This window comes from Ochotona princeps, chromosome 26, assembly GCF_030435755.1.
Source record: "Ochotona princeps isolate mOchPri1 chromosome 26, mOchPri1.hap1, whole genome shotgun sequence".
In the NCBI taxonomy this organism is placed as follows: Eukaryota; Metazoa; Chordata; class Mammalia; order Lagomorpha; family Ochotonidae; genus Ochotona; species Ochotona princeps.
Genome location: NC_080857.1, coordinates 6,820,075 through 6,843,745, shown reverse-complemented (window position 1 = coordinate 6,843,745; position 23,671 = coordinate 6,820,075). Strand labels below are relative to the sequence as shown.

At 58.4% G+C, this 23,671-nt stretch overlaps 1 protein-coding gene across 1 annotated transcript in view; it reads right to left on the bottom strand.

The window, feature by feature from the left end:
* ITPK1 (inositol-tetrakisphosphate 1-kinase) overlaps nt 1–23,671 on the bottom strand; it is an 83,958-nt gene that overhangs the window by 15,624 nt on the left and 44,663 nt on the right. Inside the window, exons 3-4 of the mRNA XM_004584326.2 lie at nt 12,672–12,797; nt 2,503–2,620 (exon numbers count right to left, since the gene is read on the bottom strand). Coding sequence (XP_004584383.1) covers nt 2,503–2,620; nt 12,672–12,797 — 244 coding nt within the window. The remainder of the gene's footprint in view (nt 1–2,502; nt 2,621–12,671; nt 12,798–23,671) is intronic.

The window sequence follows — 23,671 nt, the reverse complement described above, 5'->3', positions numbered from 1 at the left end:
CACTGAGGGGTGACCTTCTAGCCTGGGGTGCAGGTGGCAAAGAGCGCAGCCAGTCACTATCTGCCCCAAACACCCTGAGGCCCAGGAAGCAGAATCATAAGCCAAGTGCTCTCCATGGGGCCCTGCCTTCCTGGGCAGCACATAGCCACCTGTGAGGAGGAACGGGCCTGTAACCCTGGGGACAGGGGCTTGTGCGGCCTGGGGCTGACACCCTGTTCTGCCCCACACTGAACCCTTGCAAGGGGACATGCTGTCCCCTCAACCTGACCCTGGCAAACAGAGGGGAAACGGGGTTCCTCTGCCTAACCTACAGCAAGCAAGGCATCTATAGCATCGGCAATCTTGCCCTACCGACACAATGGAGGGGTCTCCCGTCCAGGAAGCTCACAGCTAAGAGGCAAGCCCAAGTTCTAGCAGGAGAGCCTTGCTCTTCTCTGCTCTATGTGCTGCTGCCCCAGGAAAGGTCAGAGGGCATCGTTCTTCCCAGGCAATGGTGGCAGAGCCCTCAGGTTGCTGAATGGACAGCAGGGCCTTTCCCAGGTCAGTGCCACCTCCTGGACACCAGAGGGCGCCCCTGGGTGCAGAGCAGCTGTCTGGGCCCTGGTACCTGAAGAGCCTGCAGACCCCTTTTCTTATCAAGCCCAGACCATATCCATCTCTATTGGTGCTGGGGGCAGGGCAGAACTGCAGGCCAAGAGCATGCCAGGTCAGGGTGGGTTCCCACACCAGCCCTGCCTCCATGGCTCGACCAGGAGCTACCAGTATTCTGCACCACAGTGTCTTTGCAGGCTGCTGCCTAGTGCCATGTGGCCACTGGGGGCAGAGGCCAGCTGAGCCCCAACCCCAGCCCACAGCCCTGGGCATCTCCCACTTGTGAATGTAACTCCACTTCCCACACAGGAGAGGGGGGCTCTGCTGGGGCTGATTCTTTCTGACTCCCTCATACACAGCCTCCCAACAGCTTCCGCCCGAGCCCTGATTAAATCCCCATAAGCCGTGTGTGCCCTCTCCGGGGAGGCCTCGTGCCCTGCACAGGCCATCTGGCACCTCCTGAGCAGGTGAGCAGGAGGGGCCGGGAGAGGTCTCTAGCCAGCTGCCTGAGATCCCCTGCACCTACTCCCCTGGGCACAAGCACACAGAGCCAGGCATCAAAAACACACCCAGGAGCCACAGGGCCTTGTCCAGGATCACACAGCGTCAGGCGGCAGAGCCAGGCTGAGGCCCTGGGGTTTCCTCTGGGTCCCAGTGCCGGGTGGCAGAGGGAGCTGGCTGGCGGAGACATATCCATGGTTTGTCCCTGCAGCTTCCTCCATCCCTTCTCCCCTCCTCCACACCAGACCAGATGGTGCTTGGCTTCCAATAACTGCCAATAACTGCCAATAACTTCCAATAACTTCCACGCCGGGGCTCCAGGGGCTCCAGGCTCGGCGCTGCCTCTGTTCAAGCGCTGTGGGTGTTAGGCGTTCCCATAGCCGCTCATGGGTGGGTTGGGGGGCACAGTCCAGGCACTCTGGGCCAGGTCACCGGGATCACAGGCCTGTCCCCCTCACAGCAGGCCTGGTCACTCGCCCATGGGAACTGGGGGGGTCCCAGGGCCAACCCACGTCTTGGACGGTGACATGGCACTCTTGCCAGTGGTCCTCCAAGGTTCACTGTCACTTCTACGGTTACAAAACTCCTGAATCTGGGCAGGATATGTGACTGCCCAAGCTGAGCTCCATCTCCCAACTTGCTCGCAGTTCAACCTGTGAATTCTTGCCGAAGCTGTGGGAAAGGCTTCCAGACCTCCTTCTCAAGAGACAGGAACAGGGGGTGCTCACAGCTGTCCTCCTGTGTGTGTATCACCCCTCCCCACGTGCCCGCTCACCAGGAGCCCAGCAGCCCTGCTGCAGCCTCTCCAGCTGTCCCCCAGGGAGTACCACCTCAGCCCAGCGACAGTGACAACTTGAGGGAGACTCCCCCAGACCCCCTGCCCCACACCAGAGTGCGCTGTTGGGATTGCTGTCATTAGTCCAGGGAATGGCAAGAATAATTATGGGCATTCACAGGAAAGGGCTGGTGTCTCCAGGAAAGAGGCTGCAGCAGGAAGCCCCAAGCGCACCTGCAGAGGACAAAGCAGGCTCCCGCCCCGGGGCAGTGCACAACCAGCAAGCCCAATCTCAGCATGCTTGACCCAAGGTGACTGTGGTCTGCCTGCCTCCTTCTCTGGATTACGTAACTGTGCTGGCCCACCTGCCATGCTCCTGCGTGCCAAGCCCACATGCCATAGCAATGTTCTGTCACCACCTCTGGGATTTGAAGCAGCAAAATGAACTCAACCCCTTGCCCCAAGCCATCGGGGTCACCCTCCCACGGAGCACCCTGGCGCTGTGGGTGTCCTAACCCTGCCTGTCACTGGAGCCGCTGACAGCCCATCTGGAATTCCACTGCTTCCTGCCCCAAGCACTCAGGGACAAGTCCTCTGGCCCCACCTGGCACAGTGCCCACCCTGACCATCACTACCTTGCATGTAGGCCTCAATCTTCCGGATGAGCTCATAGGACTTGGAGCGGTCGAGCAGGGTCCGGATGGCGGGGAGGGGATCCAGGATGATGGTCTCGGGGTGGGCCTCGATGTATTCCTGGAAAGCACAGCGTACACACTCTGGTTAGGGCCAGGGAGGCTGGGGCTCGGTGTGTCCGCCTTGCCCCACCAGGCCTGACTTCCTGTTGAGGCCAGCACAGGGCCCAGCTCGCAGCTTCTAGAAGCAACCAACAGCACTGTGCTGGATTCAGAGCCTCAGCCCTGGGGAGTGTGAGAAGGTGTGCCGCCCACCCAGGCCTCAGCCCACACAGTCAGAGAAAAGATGCATCAGGTGAGTGAACATAGCCGGGGCCGCCAACTGGGGGGCAAGGCACGCGTGCGCACATCCGCACTCCCTAGCCCAGGCGGGGGATGACCTGGGAGGCTCTCTTGACCACATTGTCCTCTGCAGTTGCCACGACCACCCAGAGACCCCATTTCTCACCCAAGAGCCCTTGTCCAAGTCCTTGCCTGTAGTACATGGTTTCCCATGGACCACCACCCCCTTGATCAGGGCTTGTTCCATTAAACTAGGCCTGGCCACCACATGGCTCACACAGATGAAACTGCCTTACCACAACAAGTCACCCCACTCCCTACACCCTCAAATCATGGACAGGCTTGGGGCGCCACGCAGGCTGAGGTAGGTCTGAAGTTCCCCCTACCTCTACGAGATAGGTACTTCCAGCCGGCAGATTCCAGTCCCAGACCATGAACACAGACACTCGGCTCCTTCATCCCAACCCCGCCCCCAACTTCCCCAGGCAGGATGTGGCTCAGGGTGTGGGGGGCCAAGGGTGCAGCCAGCCAGCCCAGGCTCTGGCTGTTACCACCACTTGGTGGCCTCTGGGGGAGCCACGTAGCTTCTTGAGGTCTCCAGCATTCTCATTTGTGACCTGCGAGGTCTCTGTAATGATGGTTCTGGCGTCTGGGAGTGTGTTCTGAGAGATGAGCGAGGCGCACCACTGGCAGTGGTAGAGGCCACCAAGGCGGCTGTCCTGGAGCCCCACAAACATCCTTCAGCCGGGAGTCAGCTCTGACAGGCGGCCCTGGCGGCCTCCAGCAACGAATGTTCCTTAACAGGTGAGGATGCTCCCTCCTGCTGGGTAGAAAGTCCCCATCCCCAGAGGGCGCCATCCATGGCTGTGGCCCAATCCTCACAGTACACAGGGATGTGACCTTCCATGAGAGACGGTGTGGGATGGCAGTGGGGTGGCGGGGAGGCAAAGTGGAAATCTGACACACAGGCGCTGTGGGCTTCCCAGCTGGGGCGAAAATGCCAGTGTTCACCAGAGAGTTATCTGGAACACGGCCTCTCAGGACCCCCCTGCGATCCACAGGGACTTCCTTCCTTCCATCCCCTTCCCACAAGGCTTCCTTCCATCCATACTTCCCACAAGGCTCTCAGGACTAACAAGGAGCTGTGGGAAAGGAGGAAGGCCTTATCCCACTTCATCATCACTCAGAGTAAGAAAGGCCCACGTGTTCTCCATGGTAGACTGTAGTCACTGCGCCCTGCTGTGGAGGCCCCTGAGGCAGAGCTGGCTTTATGCAGAAAGGCACAGCCCAGGGCCCAAGATCAGCCGATGTAGGCCCAGAGGACAAGCTCCCAGGCAGTCAGGAGAAAAGATGCACTTGGGTGGGTGAACTTGACCTGAGCCAGGTGAGACACAGCCCCTCTTGGAGCACACACAGGTCACCAGTACCTGCAGGCCTGGGAGATGCATGTTCACCATGGGCAAGAGGGACGGGCGCCCGTGGCACATGGGCTACAGCCATCAGCCCACAGGAGACAATGTGCGTCCCACCGCTGCCTGGGCAAGCTGAGGGCATGTCCTCACTCACCACTGTTCTCTGCAATGGCTCCTTGGAGGGCAGAGCTCCCCATCAGCAGACACTCTGGTCTGAACTGACCCTGGTTTGTGTACCAGGCAGGTGTCTTATGTGTGCAGTAATGTGCGTGGGTGCACGTGTGTGGGCCTGTGCGTGCGCTGGTAGAAGCCATGTTCTATCCACTTTTCAGGGGTTCTCACACAGAACCCGCATTGAGTGGTAGGGAGAAGTGTAAGGTGACATGATGACAGATGGCCTGCCGGCTCAGGGCCAGGGTGGAGCAGCTCATTTTGCCATCCTAGGGGTTGGGGGGGAGGGTGCCGAAGGCCACTGATGTGGAGTCACCCAGGGTTATAGGCACAGTCCAGGAGGAGAAAGGGCACTCCGGGCAGAGGGGAGGGAGTCAAGCACAGCTGAGGACCTGCCAGGAGCCTGGCATGGTTGGAGCAGACATGGGTCTCAAAGCGGAAGCAAGCTAAGCGAAGGCTGTGGGCAGGAGAGACAGCAGCAGACAGATCAGCCAAGGTGCTTGGAGTCAATCCTACAACAGGATCCTGAGCCAGAGAGCGATGCAGACAGCTTTGAATCAGAGTGACCGGTCCAGCAGCGTGCAAGGACTTGGACTGCACTTGGAAGGGACGAGGCCATACCAGAGGGTCAGACCCACGCTGGATGTAGGGCGTGAGTGCTGGGCTTCGCTGTACGTGTTGGCGGAAGCAGCCACTTTGACCTTTTGCACAAGGCAGTCCCCCTGGGCCCAGCTCTCAGATCATCATCCAATCCCATGGGCTCAGGCCCTGATTGCAGAAGGGAACTGCCCAGGTGAGTCGAGCCAGACACCACCTCTCCCTGGGCCTGCAGCATCCTGCAGCAAAACCAGGACACAAGGGAGGGGATTGCTGGGCTCCTGGTAGCCTCTGGCAGGCCAAAACACACTATTACAAACCTCTCTAGGAGTGTTCAGCCCTGCCCAAGGTCATCCCCACATGCGCGGTTCTCAGCACGGGTTCCTGCTGTTCTGAGAAGAGAGGCAGCCAGGTGACCCTGGCCTCACATGCTGCATTGCTGCACAGCTCAGCCGCTTCTAAACAAGAGGCCCTGGCATGTTCGGAGGTAAGGCTCACCCCCCATCAGGGGCTGCCAGCCTGCCTGGGAATCCTTGCACAGGTAGGGGCCTCTTCCTCTTGGCAGAGCTTGGGAGCTAGAAAGGGGCACTGAGGCCAAGCTGCACGATGTCCCTTGTCCCCTGAGACACACCCAGAGCCCCTCCGAGGCCTCCAGGCCTGTCTGCTGCCTGCCCTGCAGCCCACTGCGCACGGTCTCCCCCAGCCGGGCTGTGCCAGCCACGCAGGATGCCTGCGGTCCTCAGCCTGCGTGGGCCCTGTTCTGCCAGAGGCTCTGGGCAGACACTGCTCCCTGATGGCTGCGTCCTGCCCTCTTGGGCCTCAGCGTGGCCAATAGCTCCCTGCCAGCAAGCTCTGAGACCACCTCCTCTGAGGTATTTTGCATACACACATACATCTGCAGGAGCGCAGGGCTGGTGTCCACCTGACCTGCCCTGACTTCCAAACCTGCAATAGTACTTATTTCTGGCACCCAGTTTAGTGATTAATTTACACTTGCTGCACAGATGACTGAACGGACCTGCACAGTTACTTGCTGACTGATCCTCCCCAATTGATGGAGAACGCGGATCGGGGACCAGATACCTGATATGGGGGGCCTGAGGCAGGGAGCGGAGACCCTGTCTGTGTGTGGAGAGGGACACACAGGACATGCCTGTGCCTCACCCTACAGGTCCCCAGAGGAATGAGGTCAGCAGAGGCCAGGCGTGTGGTCTACCTGCCAGCCGTGCTCTTGGCTGAGAAGGTGGCAACGTGACTCACCACACGAAGCCACAGGAAACCACACCGGTCTTTATCAGGGGTGCGTGGCTCAGTGGGCGGCATAAACTAGACAGGAAATCACACTCCCAACCCAGTCCAGGAGAATGGGAAACAGGGTCCTCTCTGCCACAGGTGTGACTTAAGAGGTGGGTCCCAGAGGACACCGAGACCCCAGTCACTAAAATCCTGGGGTGCTCTGCCTGATGGGGTCTGGGTATCCAAGTTCCTAGCACATCCAGGTGTCTGCCCTGCCCCTGGGGATAGCTTGAGAACCTTCACTGTCCTAACCAGGAGAGGGCGGGGTGTGCCAGCCAAGGAGGCCACTGACCACCCAGGGCTGTGCAGGACGGCCCCTAACCACACAGGATTATCTGACCCCAGCCATTCATGGCACATGCATTCTTCCTACAACCTTGAAAAATGAATTAATAAACACCAGTTTTTAAAACTCCACATGTGCCCAACCTTGATGTGTACACACACACACACGCCCATCTGAGGCCCAGGCTTGGCCATTGCGCTCCAGGGTGGGAATAGGGCTGGAGATCTGCCCAGGGTGAGGGTGCCCACAGCTGTTGACGGCACTGAAGGGCGCCACCCTCCCTACCCGGGAAAGGGCGACTCCCAGCCCTGCCCTCCTGGTCTGACCTAAGCACACAATGGGCTGACTAGGTGACCATCCCCTCCACAGGAGTGGCACAGTGACCCAGGGCAGTGTTCAAGCTGATGCTGACCTCATGGCCGCTTCAGGACAGGGTCCCAGGCTTCTGGGGGGGAGGCCGTCAGAGAGCAGTGTCTGCCCAGAGCCTCTGGCAGAACAGGGCCCACGCAGGCTGAGGACCGCAGGCATCCCGCGTGGCTGGCACAGCCCGGCTGGGGGAGAACGTGCGCAGTGGGCTGCAGGGCAGACAGCAGACAGGCCTGGAGGCCTTGGAGGGGCTCTGGATGTGTCTCAGGGGACAAGGGACATCGTGCAGGTCGGCCAGCTTGAGGCTATTTTCCCAGCTGGACTTAAAGGACAACAGACACTGCTGTTTCTCATGGGACCGAGAGCCAGGGCCTGCGAACCTGGGCTGAAAGGGGTGGCCTGCAGCTCAGGGAGCCGCCGTGGGAGTGGGACTCACCAGCTTCCCAGGCCCCTGGCTCATGTTCTGTTCAGCATGTTCCCCAGGAGGCAGGCAGGGTGACTGGGGCCCCAGTGGGTCAGCTGGTGAAGGAAGAGGGGGGTGAGGCTGGGGGCCAAGGGCCTCCCCCGAGCCCCATGGACCCGAGGCTAACTCAGTCCATGTTCCTGCTGCCCTGTTGTCCAGGCACCTTCTGCTTGGGAACATTCTGGAGTTTCTGCCTCGGTGATCCTGAAATTGGCCAGGGCATAGGTCAGCAGGCAGGATACTACTGCTCATGGTGGTGGTGGTGATACAGCCAGCCACCCTGACTGATGCCCATGGAGAACCTGGCTGTGCTTGGGGTCTGTACCACACCCATGCCCTGGGTGTTAATAGTGAGAGCGGCCAATACACTCATACCCACAACCCTACCTTCGTACTAACACCTGTGCCATGTCGCCGCATGTGTAAACTTGTCAAATGCTCATGACATCCCTAGCAAGTGGTTTTTGATAACAGGGGGTACATCCTTTTAGGAAAGAAAACCAACCTGCAAGAAGGGCTCTGGATGCTGCCCCTCACGCCCTACAGCTGCTCATGGCCATGAGCTCTGGTGTGGCCAGGGTGGGGTCAGCATCTGGGTCACTGAGGGACAGCAGCAGCTTTTCCGCCTCCTCACCCCCCAGTCACAACCTCCTGCTGTTTTAATTCCCCCACTCCACTCTCCCTGGGCCCAGGGTCTGCTCCTCCTCCCGGAAACATACAGAGCTGTACCCACCCCCTCTGTGGCCACAGGGCATGAGCCGGTACGGTACGGAGTCCATGCTGGAAGACGGGAACTTCTGGCACCAGTTGTACAGCCTGGCCTGCTTAAGGAAGAGCTGTGGACTCCGGGCCCTCCCACAGCTCCCAGAGCCGAGCTAAGCCAAGCCGAACTGAGCCAGGCCAAGCCGTGCCAGCAGCTGCGCTGCTGGGATGAGCAGGGCACCCTCTCCATGCCTCTGCCTGGCTGCCTGCTTCCTGTCCTTGCCCAGGGGGTTGATGAAGGTTAACTACATGCTACTTCCCCTCAGGGCAACCACCGGCAAAGGGCCCAGGCGGCCAAGCATGCATTCTCACCTACATCATAGAGGACAAGCAAAGAGCACCCTTTCCAGACCCACTCCCCACAGCTAAACATTGACCATCAACCGTCACAGCAGCTGTGGCACTGGGGGAAGACATTCCGATCTCAGGGAGCTGCTGCTGCCACAGGCTTCCCCTTCTTCTTGGAAACACCCAAGCTCCACCAGGTGAGTTATGTCCTCGCCTGCTCAGTGTGCACCTGCGCTGGCCAGTCCCTCACCCCTTATCTGCTCTTATCGCCACTGTCTCCTTCCCCAGCCCCTTACAGGACAAAGTCCAAGACCCACAACCTGCCAAGCAAAAGCCCAGAGGCCTGGTTCTAGCGGCCAGGTGTCCTTGCCCCACCACCTCCACAGCCACACCTTGTAGACCCTCCTGGCCTGCACACGGTTGGGAGGGGCCAGGGCAGGAGGTGTGGGACACATCCCTACAGAAGGGGCACTGGGGCTGAGGCTGTAGCTTGTGCAAGGGCACTGAGGCAGGCAGACGCCATGCAGGGCCAGTGTGGCAGGGGAAGAGTGCATGGGCACAGTGAGGCTGGGTCACTGTCTCCCATGGCACCGCACTGCAACAGTGTTTGACTTTCTCAGGCCTGGACAGGCAACGGTCTGCACCCTCTTCCTGGGGTTTGAGGTGGGGGTTCCTGCTTGGCCACAGGCCTCGCCCTCCAGCTGGGGGCTCAGCTCCTATGCTCAGTGTCAGGGAGGTAGCTTCTGGAGATGGCGTGGAGGCTGACCTGCACCCAGGGAACACTGGAGAACAATCAGTGATCTTTCAGCTGACCAAGTTGGAAAAGGCAACAGTTTAGGGCAAGTCCTAGGTAGACCCACATGCCTTATGGGTCACGGCCACTGTACCCTGCCAGGGCCCTAAGGGGGAGGGAAAACAGAGCCAGGCCTACCACACCACACCTGTGGCCACACCTAACAGGTGACTAGGTGCCCGGAGACTCCCGTTGCTCTGCGGAGGAGGCTGCTGGAGGCCCTGAACATGGGGGCACAGACCCATCCACTCCCCCATGGGAGGGGCAGGGCCCCAAGGAACTTTGCCCGAGTCTGTTTGCTGATAACCAAGTCCCAGACAGAGCCATCGTGGCACCAGGCTGCTGGCTCCACACGATCCTTGGAGCAAAACAACTGAATCATCCCAGAGTCTGCAGGCCAAGCCAATCACAGACAGAAAGCCTTGAGGGGGTGGGATTGTATGACACCCACCACCCTGCTGCCAGGGCGGCTGGCATACAGCATGGCCTCTTGGCTCAGGAATCCCTCCCTCCCTGGGGAACCAGGGGCTTAATGGAGACAGCCCAAGATGGAGTGCTTCAGGGCTGTTGGGAGCAGCTGGGAGATCCTCTTCCCCAACTCATTCCCCTAGGTGCCTTTGGAAAAGGCACCCTGGACACCTGCCTTCTGGGGCGAGCCACCTGACTGCTCCACCGCCCAGCCAGGAAGGCAGGCAGGTGCATCTTAATTATCTTCCCACCCTCTCTCCTCCCCAGAGCATCCCTCTCCCCCTCTGTTGCAAATAAAAAACAAAAGGCACCCTCAAAGTCAAGTGCCAACCTCCCCAAGTCTGTGTGGCCTGAACCTGCACCTCAAGCAGCTCACCCTGGGACCGTGGGGAGCCCTTCCCTAGCCTTTACCACGGGGACTGTATCTTCAGGTTCTGCCAGCCCCCGCCTGTTCCCCATGGCCTGGATTGTTCTTTTTTACAAAGAAGGAAACCTCCGGGCCTTATCAGAGATCCGGCTTCTCCCAGAGAGGCACGGTGGAAACTGATCCCAGAAATATCGGAGCTGGAGGTCATCGTGAGGTCATTGGGTCTGGCTGAGGGCCGGCCAGGGCTGTGCCCTGGATGCACAGCCTCAGGGACTGGCCCCGACGCACGCTCCCTTGCCCGTACTGTTCCTTCCCTGTCCAGAACAGCGACACGGGGCAGGGGCAGCACTCTGCTATCTGTGGGGAGTGGGAGCTGCCCCTCCTGGGAGTACTTGTTCAGCAATTCTGAGGCTGGCTGGGAGTTCTGGTCCTTTATCTAGGAAGACACAGTTGGACGGTGCTGGCTGGAACGGAAGTGGCAGCAGCAGGAGCGGCTGCAAGCACCAAGCCAAAGGCACTTTATAGCCAAGACCTCTTCCCAGCAACCGGCTGGTGCCAAGTAGCAAGAGCCATCAGCACCCATGACTGAGTGACAAGGAGACTGAGGTTGGGGGGCGGGATCATGCGGCTCATAATCTGGGCGCTCAGGTCTACCTTCCAGGCAACAGAAAGGATGGGCAGAGCAGGGCAGAGCAAGGCTCCACCTGTACTGCTCAAATCCCATGTAAATCTCCCACTGCTGGCCATGGGTCTAACCCAGCCCTGCTGCACCTGTTAACCCACCTGCATTTGGGGAAGAATTACATCCACTAATCACCAGGGCAAATGAGTTAATACAGACAGGTTTGAGGAAACTCACAGATCCTCCACCTGTGACTGGGTGGTGGGAGTGGCAGAGGACCAAAAAGCAGCAGGGAGTCAGTCTCCACGGAACATGAACATCTCATCCATAGGTTAAGATGCCAGCATCCCACAACCTCTTAGTAATGTCCACTTCAGGAGGCAAAAGGTGATGGCCCAAATCCTTGGGTCCCTCCCGCCCCTATGGGACACCCGGATGGAGTACCCATGCTCAGTGTTGTGGGTCTAAGAGGGGAATGGACCAGCGGCTGGGGATGGCTCTCTCTGCCTCTCTTCCTGCCTGGCACATCCCACTGGATGTGGGGTGACCTACAGCTGAGTGCTTGGCAGCCCAGCCCTGGCACAAGACAGGGGCTTGCTCGGCCAGCAGTTGGTCCACAGGGCAGATGTTTCCTGCCTGTGTGTGCTCCTGGTGCCCAGCAGGAACTGGGTCAGGATGACACAGCCCTCAGAGTGCACCAGCTCAGGGCTCACGGCCCAGGGAGCATGCCTGACAACAGATGCATCATGTGATTCACTCTGCCCAGTGTGACCGGAGGCTTCCCTATTACTACCACCTATCCCACGACTAAGAAAACAGAGGTTCTGTCGGCAACAGGGGAGCCAAGCCCTCCAGCACCACAGCCGCCAGCCTATGACAGGATGAGACCAGCCAGCCAGCCAGACTGGAGGCCCCTGGAAGGGCATGGGGTTAGCCCACCCCAGGACAGGTGTGGCAGGAGGCTGCTGCAAATCTAGTTGGGCTATGTGGGCAGCAAGTGGGAACGTGCAGCAGGGCCTCAGCATGGGAGGCAGGTGGAAGCCCCGGGCAGTAGGGAGGGAGCTCCAGGTGACTGACCTTGAAGGGGGATGTATCAGGATGCTCAGTGGGATCCAAACCTGCCATCACCCAGAAAAGCACACATACTCCAGCACCCCAGACCAACAAGGAAGCTAGGAACGACTCCTATCTGGGCTACAGTTTTCGCTGTTAAGATAACCGTGCTTTCAGTGACCCGAGCTGCATCCCAGGAGTCTCACCCTCATCCACAAGAGAGGAAACACAGGGCAAGTTGGGGCGGCCACTCCCTAAGCCGCTCACCAGACTGCCAGGTCACTGCAGGGCCAGCACATAGACGCTGATGGGAAAACAGCACGGGGAACTTGCAAGGGGTCAGACTAGCCATGCTCACAGGGGTCTACCATCAAGACAGGGTTCAGTTCTAAGCCCTGTGGGGTTGGTGGGGGGGGGGGTCTTGTTCTCCGAGTGTGGATCTGGACTCTGCTACCTGGGATGTGGGCAGAGCCTGCCAGGGCTTTGGGTATTGAAGCTTAGCCCTCCATGTGGCCAGGCTGAGTGGCCACAGGCCCATGAAGGGTGGCACTGCTCTTGGAAGAAATGAGTGCTGATTCAGGGTGACTTCACCAAGTGAGAGGGCTGCTATGTGGGGGCAGGCCTGACCCCCTTGCTGCTCCGTCTCTCCACCAGACCTTCACCCATCAGTATGTGACGCAGCCGGGAGCCCTTGCCAGAACCCAGAAGATGCTGGCGTGATGCTCTTGAAGCTCTAAGACCTGCATGCTAAATGGATCTCTTGATTAACCACTCCCCAGCCTTGAGGGCTCTGCTGTAATAAATGGGCTAACATGGGCCCTGTCCTGGTGCCCACCCAGAACTGCTGGCACCCACACAGAGGGCGACTCTGCTGCCCCCCACTCACCTGGAACCTGTGCACCAGCTCCAGGGACTGGCTGTCATTCTGGTCGGCTTCCAGGATGACATCGGTCAGCTTATGGATGATGACGTCCAGGGGGCCCTGCTCCTCGATGGGCCGGCTGAGGTTCAGCTGCAGGGGAGACACAAGGCACAGCTTCAGTCCCTGGTGCCACACAACACACCCCGACACAGTGCCAAAGCCTGCCTGCAGTGCTTAGAGGAGGAGTTACCCACTATGCAGGAGGCACAGCAAGCAAGCTGGGCTCACAGTGTTTGCATGGAGAGAGCATTCCCTGGACATGCCTGAATGTCCAGAGAGATCAGGGAGGGCTCTGAGAGGGCAGGGAACCCCATGCAAGCCACACAGCTGGATCACAACTCAGACCCACAAAATCGTGAGCCTCTCCGAGAAGCGGTGGGCTTGGTAGCTCCGGAATCCAGTCGCACAGAAACTGGAAGCCAGGCCTCCCAGTGAGCAAGGAGCCCAGGCCCCTCCATGTTCCACTCAGCGAGACTTGCCCTGCTCCACTGCGGAATGTGTTTTTATTTTTTCAAGAACACGGGGTTGGGAAGATCAAGCCCCAGGGGAGACAGAGCTGCCAGCTGACAGTCGGTACCACCTGACCCCAAGACAGGAGCACCTGCCAACAGCGAGGGCGGCCTGACACGGTACTTCCTGACCTGCCAGATGTCTGCCGTCGGCACGCGGCCACCCCTACCTGCATGGCGCCAGCTCGGCACCTGGCTGACCCCCCCACTGGCCTCAGCTGAGGTCCCAGAAGGCCACAGGCCCCAGCCTGCCTCCATCCCGCCCCAAGTGGGGCTCCCACCAGCACTCAGGGCTGTGTCCACGTAGCGAGTAGAGATGCCATAATGACAGCTAAGGCGAACCATATAAGCAGGCAGCGAAACTGGAGCTTACGTGCAGCTCTGCTACCCACAGACAGAGAAGCGACTTTGACATAAGAGGCAAGTGGAACACAGGAATGGTCACAACCTGCTCGGGGACTCAGCGGAGGAGGCACTAGGGTAAGGATGTACACCCAAATCTAAAGCTGAGCCCTCCGTGCAGGGTCCCCTAGCGCCCTTGTGCGTCCTCCACCTCCAGCCTACAGAGCCAGCTGGCGGGTCTGTCACAGGGCAACTCGGGCCAGCCACACGCAGCAGCAGACAGGTGGGACTGGCAGCAAGGGGTCATGGTGTTCACCCCTGGCGTCCAGGGGGCCCTGCCTTTTTTCTGAAAGCTGCCTGGTCCCTCTCTCTAGGCTGTGCAGTTCCTGCTACACTTGCAAGTGACAAGGGTCGCTCTCTTGTGTCCTGGACCCAGCCTGGCCCTGAAACAATCCTCCCAGTCTCCCTGTTAAGCCTGGAGAATGTGCCAGTTTCTTCCTGCGGGTGGTCTCACTCCTCTCTTTCACTGTGCGCCAGGAAAGAAGTTTCGGGATTTCCCCTATTTAGGAAGAAAGAAGAAATCCCTTGGACTTCGGAATAAGAAAACATTGAAGAAAGCTCTTCCCTCACCATGGTGATGGACAGACAACCAGCCCATGTACAAGGCAAAACACGCACCCCCTCCACTCTTTCCCAAGGGCAGCCAGCCCTCTTCTCCCCGCAGCAAGTCCAAGTTCATAGACCACATTAGCAGGAGGAAGTGGATGCAAGCCAGCCAGTCAAGGCTCCCGCAGAGCAACCAGCTGGTCCAGCACCCCCATCCACACCCCAGGCCTTGTTTTCCTTTGCTGGCTCCATGTACCTCCCCTCCTTTCCCCTTCCCCGAGAACGTGCAGACTCTGAGGGGAAGGGCAGCCTGCCTTTGTAGACCCCAACTCGCTTCTGCTGGGACCTCTGGCTCTGCTGAGATGGACAGCACACAGGAGACCAGGACGGCTGCGCACGGAGACAGCTGGACCACAGGAGCTTCCTCGCAGCCCTTGCAGCACCAGGGTGCAGAAGTCTGTGCAGGAGCAGTCACAGGGCTCCCGGGGCTGGGGAGAGGAGGTGGGCAGAGGGGTGCCCCTGGCATCCCCACCTGGCATCAGCCTACGGTCTGTAGACCTGACAACCAGGGTTTGTTTGGAAAATAAGCTCTGTGCATCCCTGGCCACTGCGCCAAAGGTAAACAGTGCAGCGCTGGAAGTCAGCCACCTTCCTGTGTGTATCTTCCAGGCATTTTTCTGCCAGTAAAACACGCATTCATGAGAACAGCAACTATGACAGGCCTGCCACAGCATCCTCATGGGATGTGTGTAGGACCCCACCACACGGGTGTCTCCACTGCCCCAGGTGAGTCTCTCACTCGGTGGGGCCTCAGCCTCCCCGGCTTCAGCCCCCAAAGCAGACAGGTGAATCCTGGGAGAGAGGACACCTTGGGATGCTGCAGCGGCATGGTCTTGGGGGTAAGAGGCCTCCCTCGGTTGCTGGACTGTCACCCTGAAACTCTAGAACCTCCTGGTTCTCTGGTGTAGAAGGGGTCCAGTGGGTCCCTCCAGGGAGGGGAAAGGTGACCTCCAAGGAAAGGTGGCCCACTGCAGCCAGGGGCAGTTGCTGTGGCCAGCAGGGACGTTGTAGTGTTCATCACGCAACCCCAGCCATTTCAAGAAGCTGATGCTCCTATGCTGTGTGCTGCGCTTGGAGTCCTGGATCCGGAGAAAACAAGGGGCCAGTGTTTGCTGGTGACTAAGACAGCGTGGCGGGGGTGGGGGCAGGGCTGGCAGGAGAGAGGACAAAGGCCATGAGCCCCAGTGGCCCAAGAGTCGCCTCCCACTTTCAAAAATGATTAACCCAACACTGCCCAGACCCTTGGCTGGGTTGCGACCCTCTCCCCCAGCACCTGCTACGGTGAGTGGGTAGGCAGAGAGAACAGACCTAGAAACCCAGTCCAGTTCAGCTGTTCCTGTTGGGCAGTGCAGGTCACTCTACTGTGCCATGCCTCAGTTTCTCCATTTAAAAGGAAGGACCTGTGGGAAAGCACCGGGGCACTGGTTGTGAAGCCAGTTCTCTAAGCTGCTGTCTCCAAGGTCAGGAATGCTCATCTTCTTGGGCAGGGAGAATTTCTGGCTCCTGTCATCACAGAGCCCCCAGGCAGCTGAGTGACTCGACTCAAAGGCCCAGACACGCTTGGATGCTGTGGCTGCAGCCAGAGTGGGAGCGAGACAGGTGCAAGGATAAGGGGCGCCTCTCAGAATGCAAAGCATCTCCTCATGGTCCTAGCGCAGGGCGCCAGCTCCTGCACGCCTGTTCTGCCCTCACGCCTGGCTCACAGGGACTCATTCATTTACATAGGGGCGAGACATGGCGGCGAATGGACTAAGGGCCGAGCCAAGGTCCGAGGTCTCGGCTCTCAACACCACACCCCCACCCCCACTCCCAGCACAGAGCACCAGAAGCACCAGCTGCCATGCTACGCCCTGCGAGCTGCTCTTGTTCTCATAGCAGAGGCTCCTGTGACGCGTGTCACAGAGAGTGCACACACGGGTCAAGCATATGAGCTGCTCAAAGCCTGGATCCCACGAGAACCTTCCAAAGTGTCCGCCGCAGCACCAATGCTAACCATCACCAGTAGAGGTGAAAACAAGTCCTCACTGGGTTCCTGCTTGGGGCCACATCCCAGACAAACAGCTGGGCCAGGAGGACAGAACACGCCCAAGGTCAAGGACTCACAGGCTCCCTTCCTGCCAAGGCCAGACAACACCAGAGGCCAGCGTGAGGGCCTGGGGTTTTTCTTCCTGTGACTTCAAACAGAAGTTGCCAGATCGAGCAAGGGCGCGTTGGCAATGGCCCAGATGCAAGGTGAGCGGGCGCCGGTGTGACTCATCCCGGGACACTCTCTGCTGATCTGGGGCAGAACTACCATTGCTAGTGTGTGCCACGGCCTTGCCAAGCAGAAGCTGGGTCTCTCCTGAAGGCCAAGTGGATGCAGGCAGACTGCCCACAGGGCACATGACCTCAGTGGACTTGGGGCCAGCAGGTGTGTGTTCCAAGGGGTACCACATATCCCTCAGAGGGGTCAGGAGCCAGAGGTCATTTGGTGTCGCCACCAAGCCTAGCAGGTTGGTGCCAGCTGACCCAGCAGCCTCTGTTGCAAACGCTCCCTGACCCAGTTCCACAGTTTCTTGGTAACTGGTTTCCAGACACTAGGGGGACAGATGGAAGAGCAAACTGGCTGGGGGTAGGGAGCCAAAGACCTTTCACTCCCAGAAGGCAAGGGCCGAGGCTGGCGGTGACTTGCAGCAGCGGAGCACTGAGGACTGACTGCTGAGGGAATGGCACTCCAGGGAAGTAGGACAGTCCCCCGGTTCTCCGAAACTAAGGGAAACCCAGTCTGTGGCCAGAGCCGGGGAGCCAGGTTCAAGGGCCGATGAAAAGAACAAATATGACTGTGCCCTTTGACCCAGAAAGCCCTCTGGTGGGCAGTTGGTCTGGGAGATGATCTTTGGGACAAATGCCAAGGCCCTGTGGACAGGAGGACAGACACAGCATGCCGGTGCCAGGACAGGCGCTGGCTCCCCAACTGGGTCACAGCCACAACGGGATGGGCACTAGAGATGATAGCCAAGAGGCTTCCGTGGAGACTGGGCTGGGGAGATAGTGAGTCAACACTGCAACCACATGGGACATTCACTGGCAGCACTGTGGGTACGTGGGCCACTTCACTGACACAGGGCAGCACTCACTGCCTGATCCCAGGGCAACTAGGTGTGGTCATGTGACTTGTTCTGGCCAATGAGCTGCAGGGGAAGGCAGATCATGTGACTTTCCAGGCTGGACATTTAATTGTAGGAGGGTCTCTAGAGTGTTTCTCTCTGGCATTAGCCCAGGATGGAGGCTGCTCAGCCTGGGATCTCTGATGAGGATGAACACAGCCCCAGCTGCCCCCATGTGAGTACAGCAAGAACAAGGAATAGCTCATGTCTTTAAGCTTCTGAGATTTGGGGCACCAGCTTGTCTATCCTCTCTGGTAAGACAGGTGGTACCCCACCCCAAGATGATTATTATTGTTTTCGCATTTGTTGAAATGAAGGACATAGGAAAAGAAGAGGAATAGGGAGAACAAGGAATTAAAGCCAGAAGGTCCCCAACAAGCAACTGCAAGACTGAGGCTGGGGCACAGCTGGGGCACAGCTGGATCTTGCTTTACAGCTGCAGAGGTGGGTGGTACAGAGGAACAGGAATTTACTCTGAAAGGGAAAAACCCTTGTCCAGTTCCCTGGGATCAAAAGGCAAGAACCTTGGTCAGAGCCATCACCGCTTCCTGGCATCCTAGAAAAGCCTCCTGTAGTCCCTTGAAGCTGCCCAGGGCATTGCTTGGTCTTCTTCCTATTTACATGGTGCCGTGGTGGAAACGAAACCCCGGCTGGGCTGCCGGGCATGTCTATTCCCGTCCCAGGCCAAAAAGCAGGATGCCAACAGGTGTGGAGTGCCATGGCGGGGCGTCGAGGTCACCCAGCAAGGTTTGCCTGTGCTCCATGTGGCTCGGCTGGGGCAGGGAGGCAGGCCAGCGTTGGGTCCATGTATTCCCCTCCTGTCCTTAGGCTGAGGGGGGTCAGAGAGCAAGGCCTGAGCCTCTAGTTATGGGGCCCCAGGGACAGCAGCAGTCCCTGCTGCGTCCTAGCCTGCAGAATGAAGGAACAAAACCCCTTCCTAGTGTCAGCACATGCACCTGGAAAGACGGACAGAGACCTTCCATCCACTGGTTCACTCCCCCAATGACTGCAAAAGCTGGGGCTGGACCAGGCTGAAGCCAGCAGCCATCAACTCCACTCAGGTCTTCTATGTGGGTGGCAGGAGCTGAAATACCTCAGTCACAGTCCTACTGCTCCCCAGGCCTGTCAGCAGGATGCTACATTGGAAGTGGAGCAGCTAGGGCACAAGCCAGAACTCTAAGGGGATGTAAGTGTCCCAAGAGGCCACCAGAGGTCCTTTCTTCTATACCAGATTGGTTAAAGTCCTAGAGATTAATAAAACATTGGCCCTCAGGCCTAGCGCAGTAGCCTAGTGGCTAAAGTTCTTGCCTTGCACATGCTGGGATCCCATATGGGCGCCAGTTCTAATCCCAGCAGCTCCGCTTCCCATCCAGCTCCCTGCTTGTGGTCTGGGAAAGCAGTCGAGGACAGCCAAAGCCTAAGGACCCTGCACCCGCATGGGAGACCTGGAGGAAGCTGCCGGCTCCTGGTTTTGGATTGGCACAGCACTGACCGCTGCGCTCACTTGGGGAGTGAATCATCGGATGGAGGATCTTCCTCTCCATCTCTCCTCCTGTTTATCTGACTTTGCAATAAAAAAAACAAACAAATAAATAAATAAATAATCTTTAAAAATAAAAAAAAATTGGCCCTCCCACCATGGCTAAGCAGGACACAAACCGGAATCACGTGAACAGGGAGCAAGTCGGTCACACCCACTGAGTCTGTAAATGCACACGCCCTTACATCCTGGAATCCTGCAACTAGGAACAGAGCTTGCAGATGAACTCGCATATACACAGGTGGTCAGGTAAGTAAACTGTGAAATAGCCACCAGGGAGGGAGTGGCGGCTAATCCACATGTGCAACCCATGCAGTGGGACGGCACACAGCCACTGCCCAAGGGCACGGGAAGTGCTGTCTGGACTGACCCAGAGAGGGCTCCAGGATGCCCAGAGCTCCAGGAATGTGGCCTTAGGAAAGAACTTTAGAAACAACAGTGTTTACAAAGCGCAGTGGGCTACAGGTCAGCGGTCTGGCACTGGCTTGGCAGGTGGCCCAGCGCCATCATCTAACAGGGACTTAGATGGAGGCCCAGACCTCGAATGGGGCCTCCAGTTCTGGCCCTGAGAGCCAGGTGAATGGGAACGGCTGCCAGTACCCAAGAGATATCCTCATTTCCTGGCCCAGAGCTTCTCCCTTCTTCCCTAGCTGAACTCCCAGCCTGGGATGCATTGCTACTAACACCAGAAAACGGTTCCGCAAGGGCATGTGTTCAAGGCCACAGTGGGCAGCTGCTCCAGGGCCAATGCCTCACACAGGTCAAGGTAAAGACAAAGACCAGGGAGAAGAGGCACTGACTCCTCCACATCCCTTCTTCCAACAGGCCCAGTGTGCAGTAACACGCGGCTTTCCGCAGGATGCGGGCTGGGCACCAGCCCCATGAGACCTCCAGACGCCCGCCGCTCTGCTTGCTGCCAGACGCCGCCCCCTCCAGCTCTCTGCACCCCCATTCCCCTCATGACTCACGGGGCTCAGTGCCTCTATTCTCCCAGTCTGGGATCCTCACCAGCAACCCACTGATCTCAATCCTGCAGGGGGAGGGGCAGACTGAGGGCGGCCCAGAGCCAGGAATGGCTAAGCACCTTCCAGGGCAGACAGGCAGGGGCTTGAGACACCCGGGGACCTCGAAGGCATAAGATACCCTGCTGCCCCCACCCTGGGAAAGCCAAAGCCCAGCTTCCCTCCCGAGAGGTCAGGCCTGGGCTGTACCCCCACCTCCCCTTCACTCCTCTCTCAGGCAGCAACCCTCACCTGCCAAGGCTCTGTTCCTGGAGGAAGTTGCAGGGCCAGGCAGCTGACTTGGACAGCCTGGGGAGAAGCGGGCTCCCGTGCTACAGGGGCAGTCCTGCTCCAAGCCAGGCCAGTCTCACCCCCTGGGGACCACACAGGAAGCCCCTGAGTCACAGCAAACCTCCCTGCCAAGTCCATGACCCCACCAGGGCAATGCTGGGTACAGGCTACAGGGCTGTACCCAGGGTGGGGGTGGGAGAGTCAGCGCTCACCTCCGGGAGCACAGTGAGCATGTGTGTGTGTGTGCGTACGCGTGTGTGTGCGTGTGCATGCATGTGCCTGCCTCCTTTCAGAGTTGGCCAAGGGCTGAATTCGCACTGACCTCTAATGCAAATTCTAAATGTGCTGAGAATTAGTAAAGGCATTTCAGGAAATGGGAAGTCAGGCCTCACTGTGGCAGTGCCTGAAGGCTGGGCTGAGTCACAGGATCTGCCCCAGGCCTGGGTGGCCTGATCTCCTGGCCCCTTACCTGCCTCCCTCTGCACCCATCTGTGAGGCTGGCCTCCACCATCCATGCCAATACATCCGGGAAAGCAGCAGAAGATGATCCAAGTGCTTGGGCCTCTGCCACCCAGGCCAAAGACCCGGAAGAAGCTCCTGGCCTCTGCCTGGCCCAAACTTGGCCATTGTAGCCATTTGGGGAGTGAACCAGTGGATGGAAGTTTTTTCTGTCCCTCCTCCATCTCTCTCCCCCATCTCTGTGTAACTCTGACTTTCAAATAATGAAAATAAATCTTAAAAAAAAAAAAAAAAAAAAACTCCATCAAGGTCTCCCACATAGATGAACGGCAGGGGTCCAAGCACCTGGGACATCTTTTTGCTGCTCTTTTGAGCGTATTGGCAAGGAGCTAGATTGGGAGTAGCTAATGTTCAAATCAGAGCTCATATGGGATGCTGGTATTGCAAGCAGTGGCTTAATGCACTATAGCACAATGCCAACCCCCCAGCCGTCCCACACCAGGCACACCCCAAGAGCACATGTACTCGTTGCCCCAACCTCCCAGGGTATTTTTGTTTCTTTAGGGCTAATGTGTTTCTTTGGGGTTAATCTTCGTAGTCACAGACCTCAGAGATGAGCACAAGCAAGCATGAGCCTGGGTCATGAAGCAGGGTTTGCCTTCTCCTATGAAGGTGGCCTGAGGGACAAGGACAGGGACAGCAATGTCCAGGGGACAGGTCTCTGCCCCCTCCAGGCCACACTTTACTAGCCCCACTCCCTCCTCTTCCTACCTACCTGCTATGCCTCCAGCCTCCCCTAGAGGGGTCAAGGTTCCCTCCCAGGGAAGCCCATGGCGCTGCCTGATCAGGAAGTGGCACCATGCCCAGCCCAGATTCCTGCCACTCTCCTTCTCTGTGGCTGCACACACTGCCCCGGGGTGGACTCCACAGGACCAGGAAGAAATGGCCATCCTTGGAAGGCAAGAGACTGAAACACAGGGACCTGGAACCAGCACCAAGCAACTTAGCTGCCCGGAGACCCTGGCTCCCCACCTGTCACACTTCATCTGATCAGGTGTGCAGAGGCTGGGGCTTAACGAGCGTGCTCACAGCAGAAGCTTCAGCCTGGTCAGCACAGGAGAGCAGGCCACACTTGGCATGCTAACGTGTCTAACACTGCAGCCACTCACCTCCCTGGGTGCCCAGATCTCTGATACTGTGGTGAAACAACAGCAGTGTGGTGCCCATCACACATCCGCCTCGTGCAGGCACACCCTCTCAGTCCTCACCGTTCTCAATTAACACTAGGCAAACTGTCCTGGATCTCAGTTATAAACCCAAGGCTCCGACATAATAGGAGCTGACTAGGAACACACATCCTCTCTTTGCTACAACCCTGCAGTTCTGACGAACGCCCACTCAGCAAACAATGGTCAGGGGCAGGCAGGAAGGTGCGCCCCAGCCAAGGAGTTCTGGCTCCAATCAAGGGGATGAGGGGGTCTCAGATAATGAATGGCACCTTCTGAAGTCATCAAAACGCCCCTGCCCCTCCCCAACAAGCAGTTATCTGCAGAAGGCTGTGTGGCACCCTCCCACCCCCCTTTTCCATTCTGAAGGTTTTGCTCAAACTCCCAGATGGGGCAGCCGATGGGAAAATGCAACAGGGTCAAGAAGCACAACTAGGGACATAGAGGCCTACCCAGGCCCATTTCAACACACCCCTACTCTCCCAGCCTGTCCATCACCAGGGAACTGACAGACAAAGCCAGCAACGAGAACTGAACTCTACTCTCCAACTTCGACGTCTCCACTGCTTCCAAACTGATTTTCCAGCCCAGGCTGTCCCCAACCCACGCTGGGCCAGACCCAGCAGAACACCCTTCTGGAAACCAGTCTCTTCATTTGTTCCAAATCAATCCACGGCTCCCCAGAGCCCTCCACGAAGGTTCACACTGCTTCCAGCTTCATGGCTCACAAAGCAGCCCATGGCCTTATCGGTACCAGGCCACCCTGACACAACCCTGGCCCTCAAGTCCCCAGCACACACGCAGTCCTCTCTGGGTCCAGCCTCACTCCCAGGCCTTTTGCTTCTATGTCAAACACCAGGTGGCCTGCAGTCATCAGCTGGCACCTGCCAGGCCAAATGGAAGCTCAAACCGACACTCCCCTGGCTGGCCTTAAGGCCTCAGGAGTGTGGCCCCACAGGCCCTGGCTACTCCTCCACTCAGTTCTGCAGAAAGGGGCACCAAGGCACAGAGAAATGGCATTAACTGGGGGGTCCATGGCAGTGGCACAGAGCTACACAGGGTGGCCTGGCTCAGGCTGCCTTTCCCTATGTGCCAATGTCCCTATCAGAAACAGGGTAGAGGCACATGCAGGAAGAGGCACTAGCATAGGACCTGTGTAGTGTCTGACTTCCCCAAGAATTTGGGGCTCCCACAGCCAGCATTGCAAGGCCAGGCAACAGGAAGGACGTGAGAGCTGACGCCTGCAGGGGCGCGCTCCCCGGAACAGCGGGAACAGCATCAGGGAACAGGTACTTTTCTGCTGCTCTGTGGCCTGCAGGCCCAGTGACCTCCTGCCTGGGACTCTCCGACAGCCTTGCACAGCACCTGGGGGACCCACCACACACAGGCGGCTTGTTATCACCAAATCTCCACACCCAAAGTAACTGGCCTGGGCTGTACCCTGCACCCTGAGAGGTGTGGGCCAGGACCGCCCAGCAGCCCAACATGGTCTCAGCTGTCCTGGGTCCTGTGTGCTGCAGCCAGGCCCAGAGACAGTCCCTGGGCCCCTCCCCTAAGTCAGAGAATGGGATCTGGGGACTGAACCGGGGGCTGGGGAGGGGGTCAGACAGAGGGAGCACTGATACACTGTAAGAGCCAGACTCACAGCTTTTGTGTTTGGCGGAGCTTTCCAGCTGACAGGCACTCATAGGGCAGCCCTGGAAACCAGCACACAAGGAACACGGCCTAAGCCTGACCTAGTCAGAACCAAAAAGTCCCAGCCCTCCACACTGGCGATCCAGGTG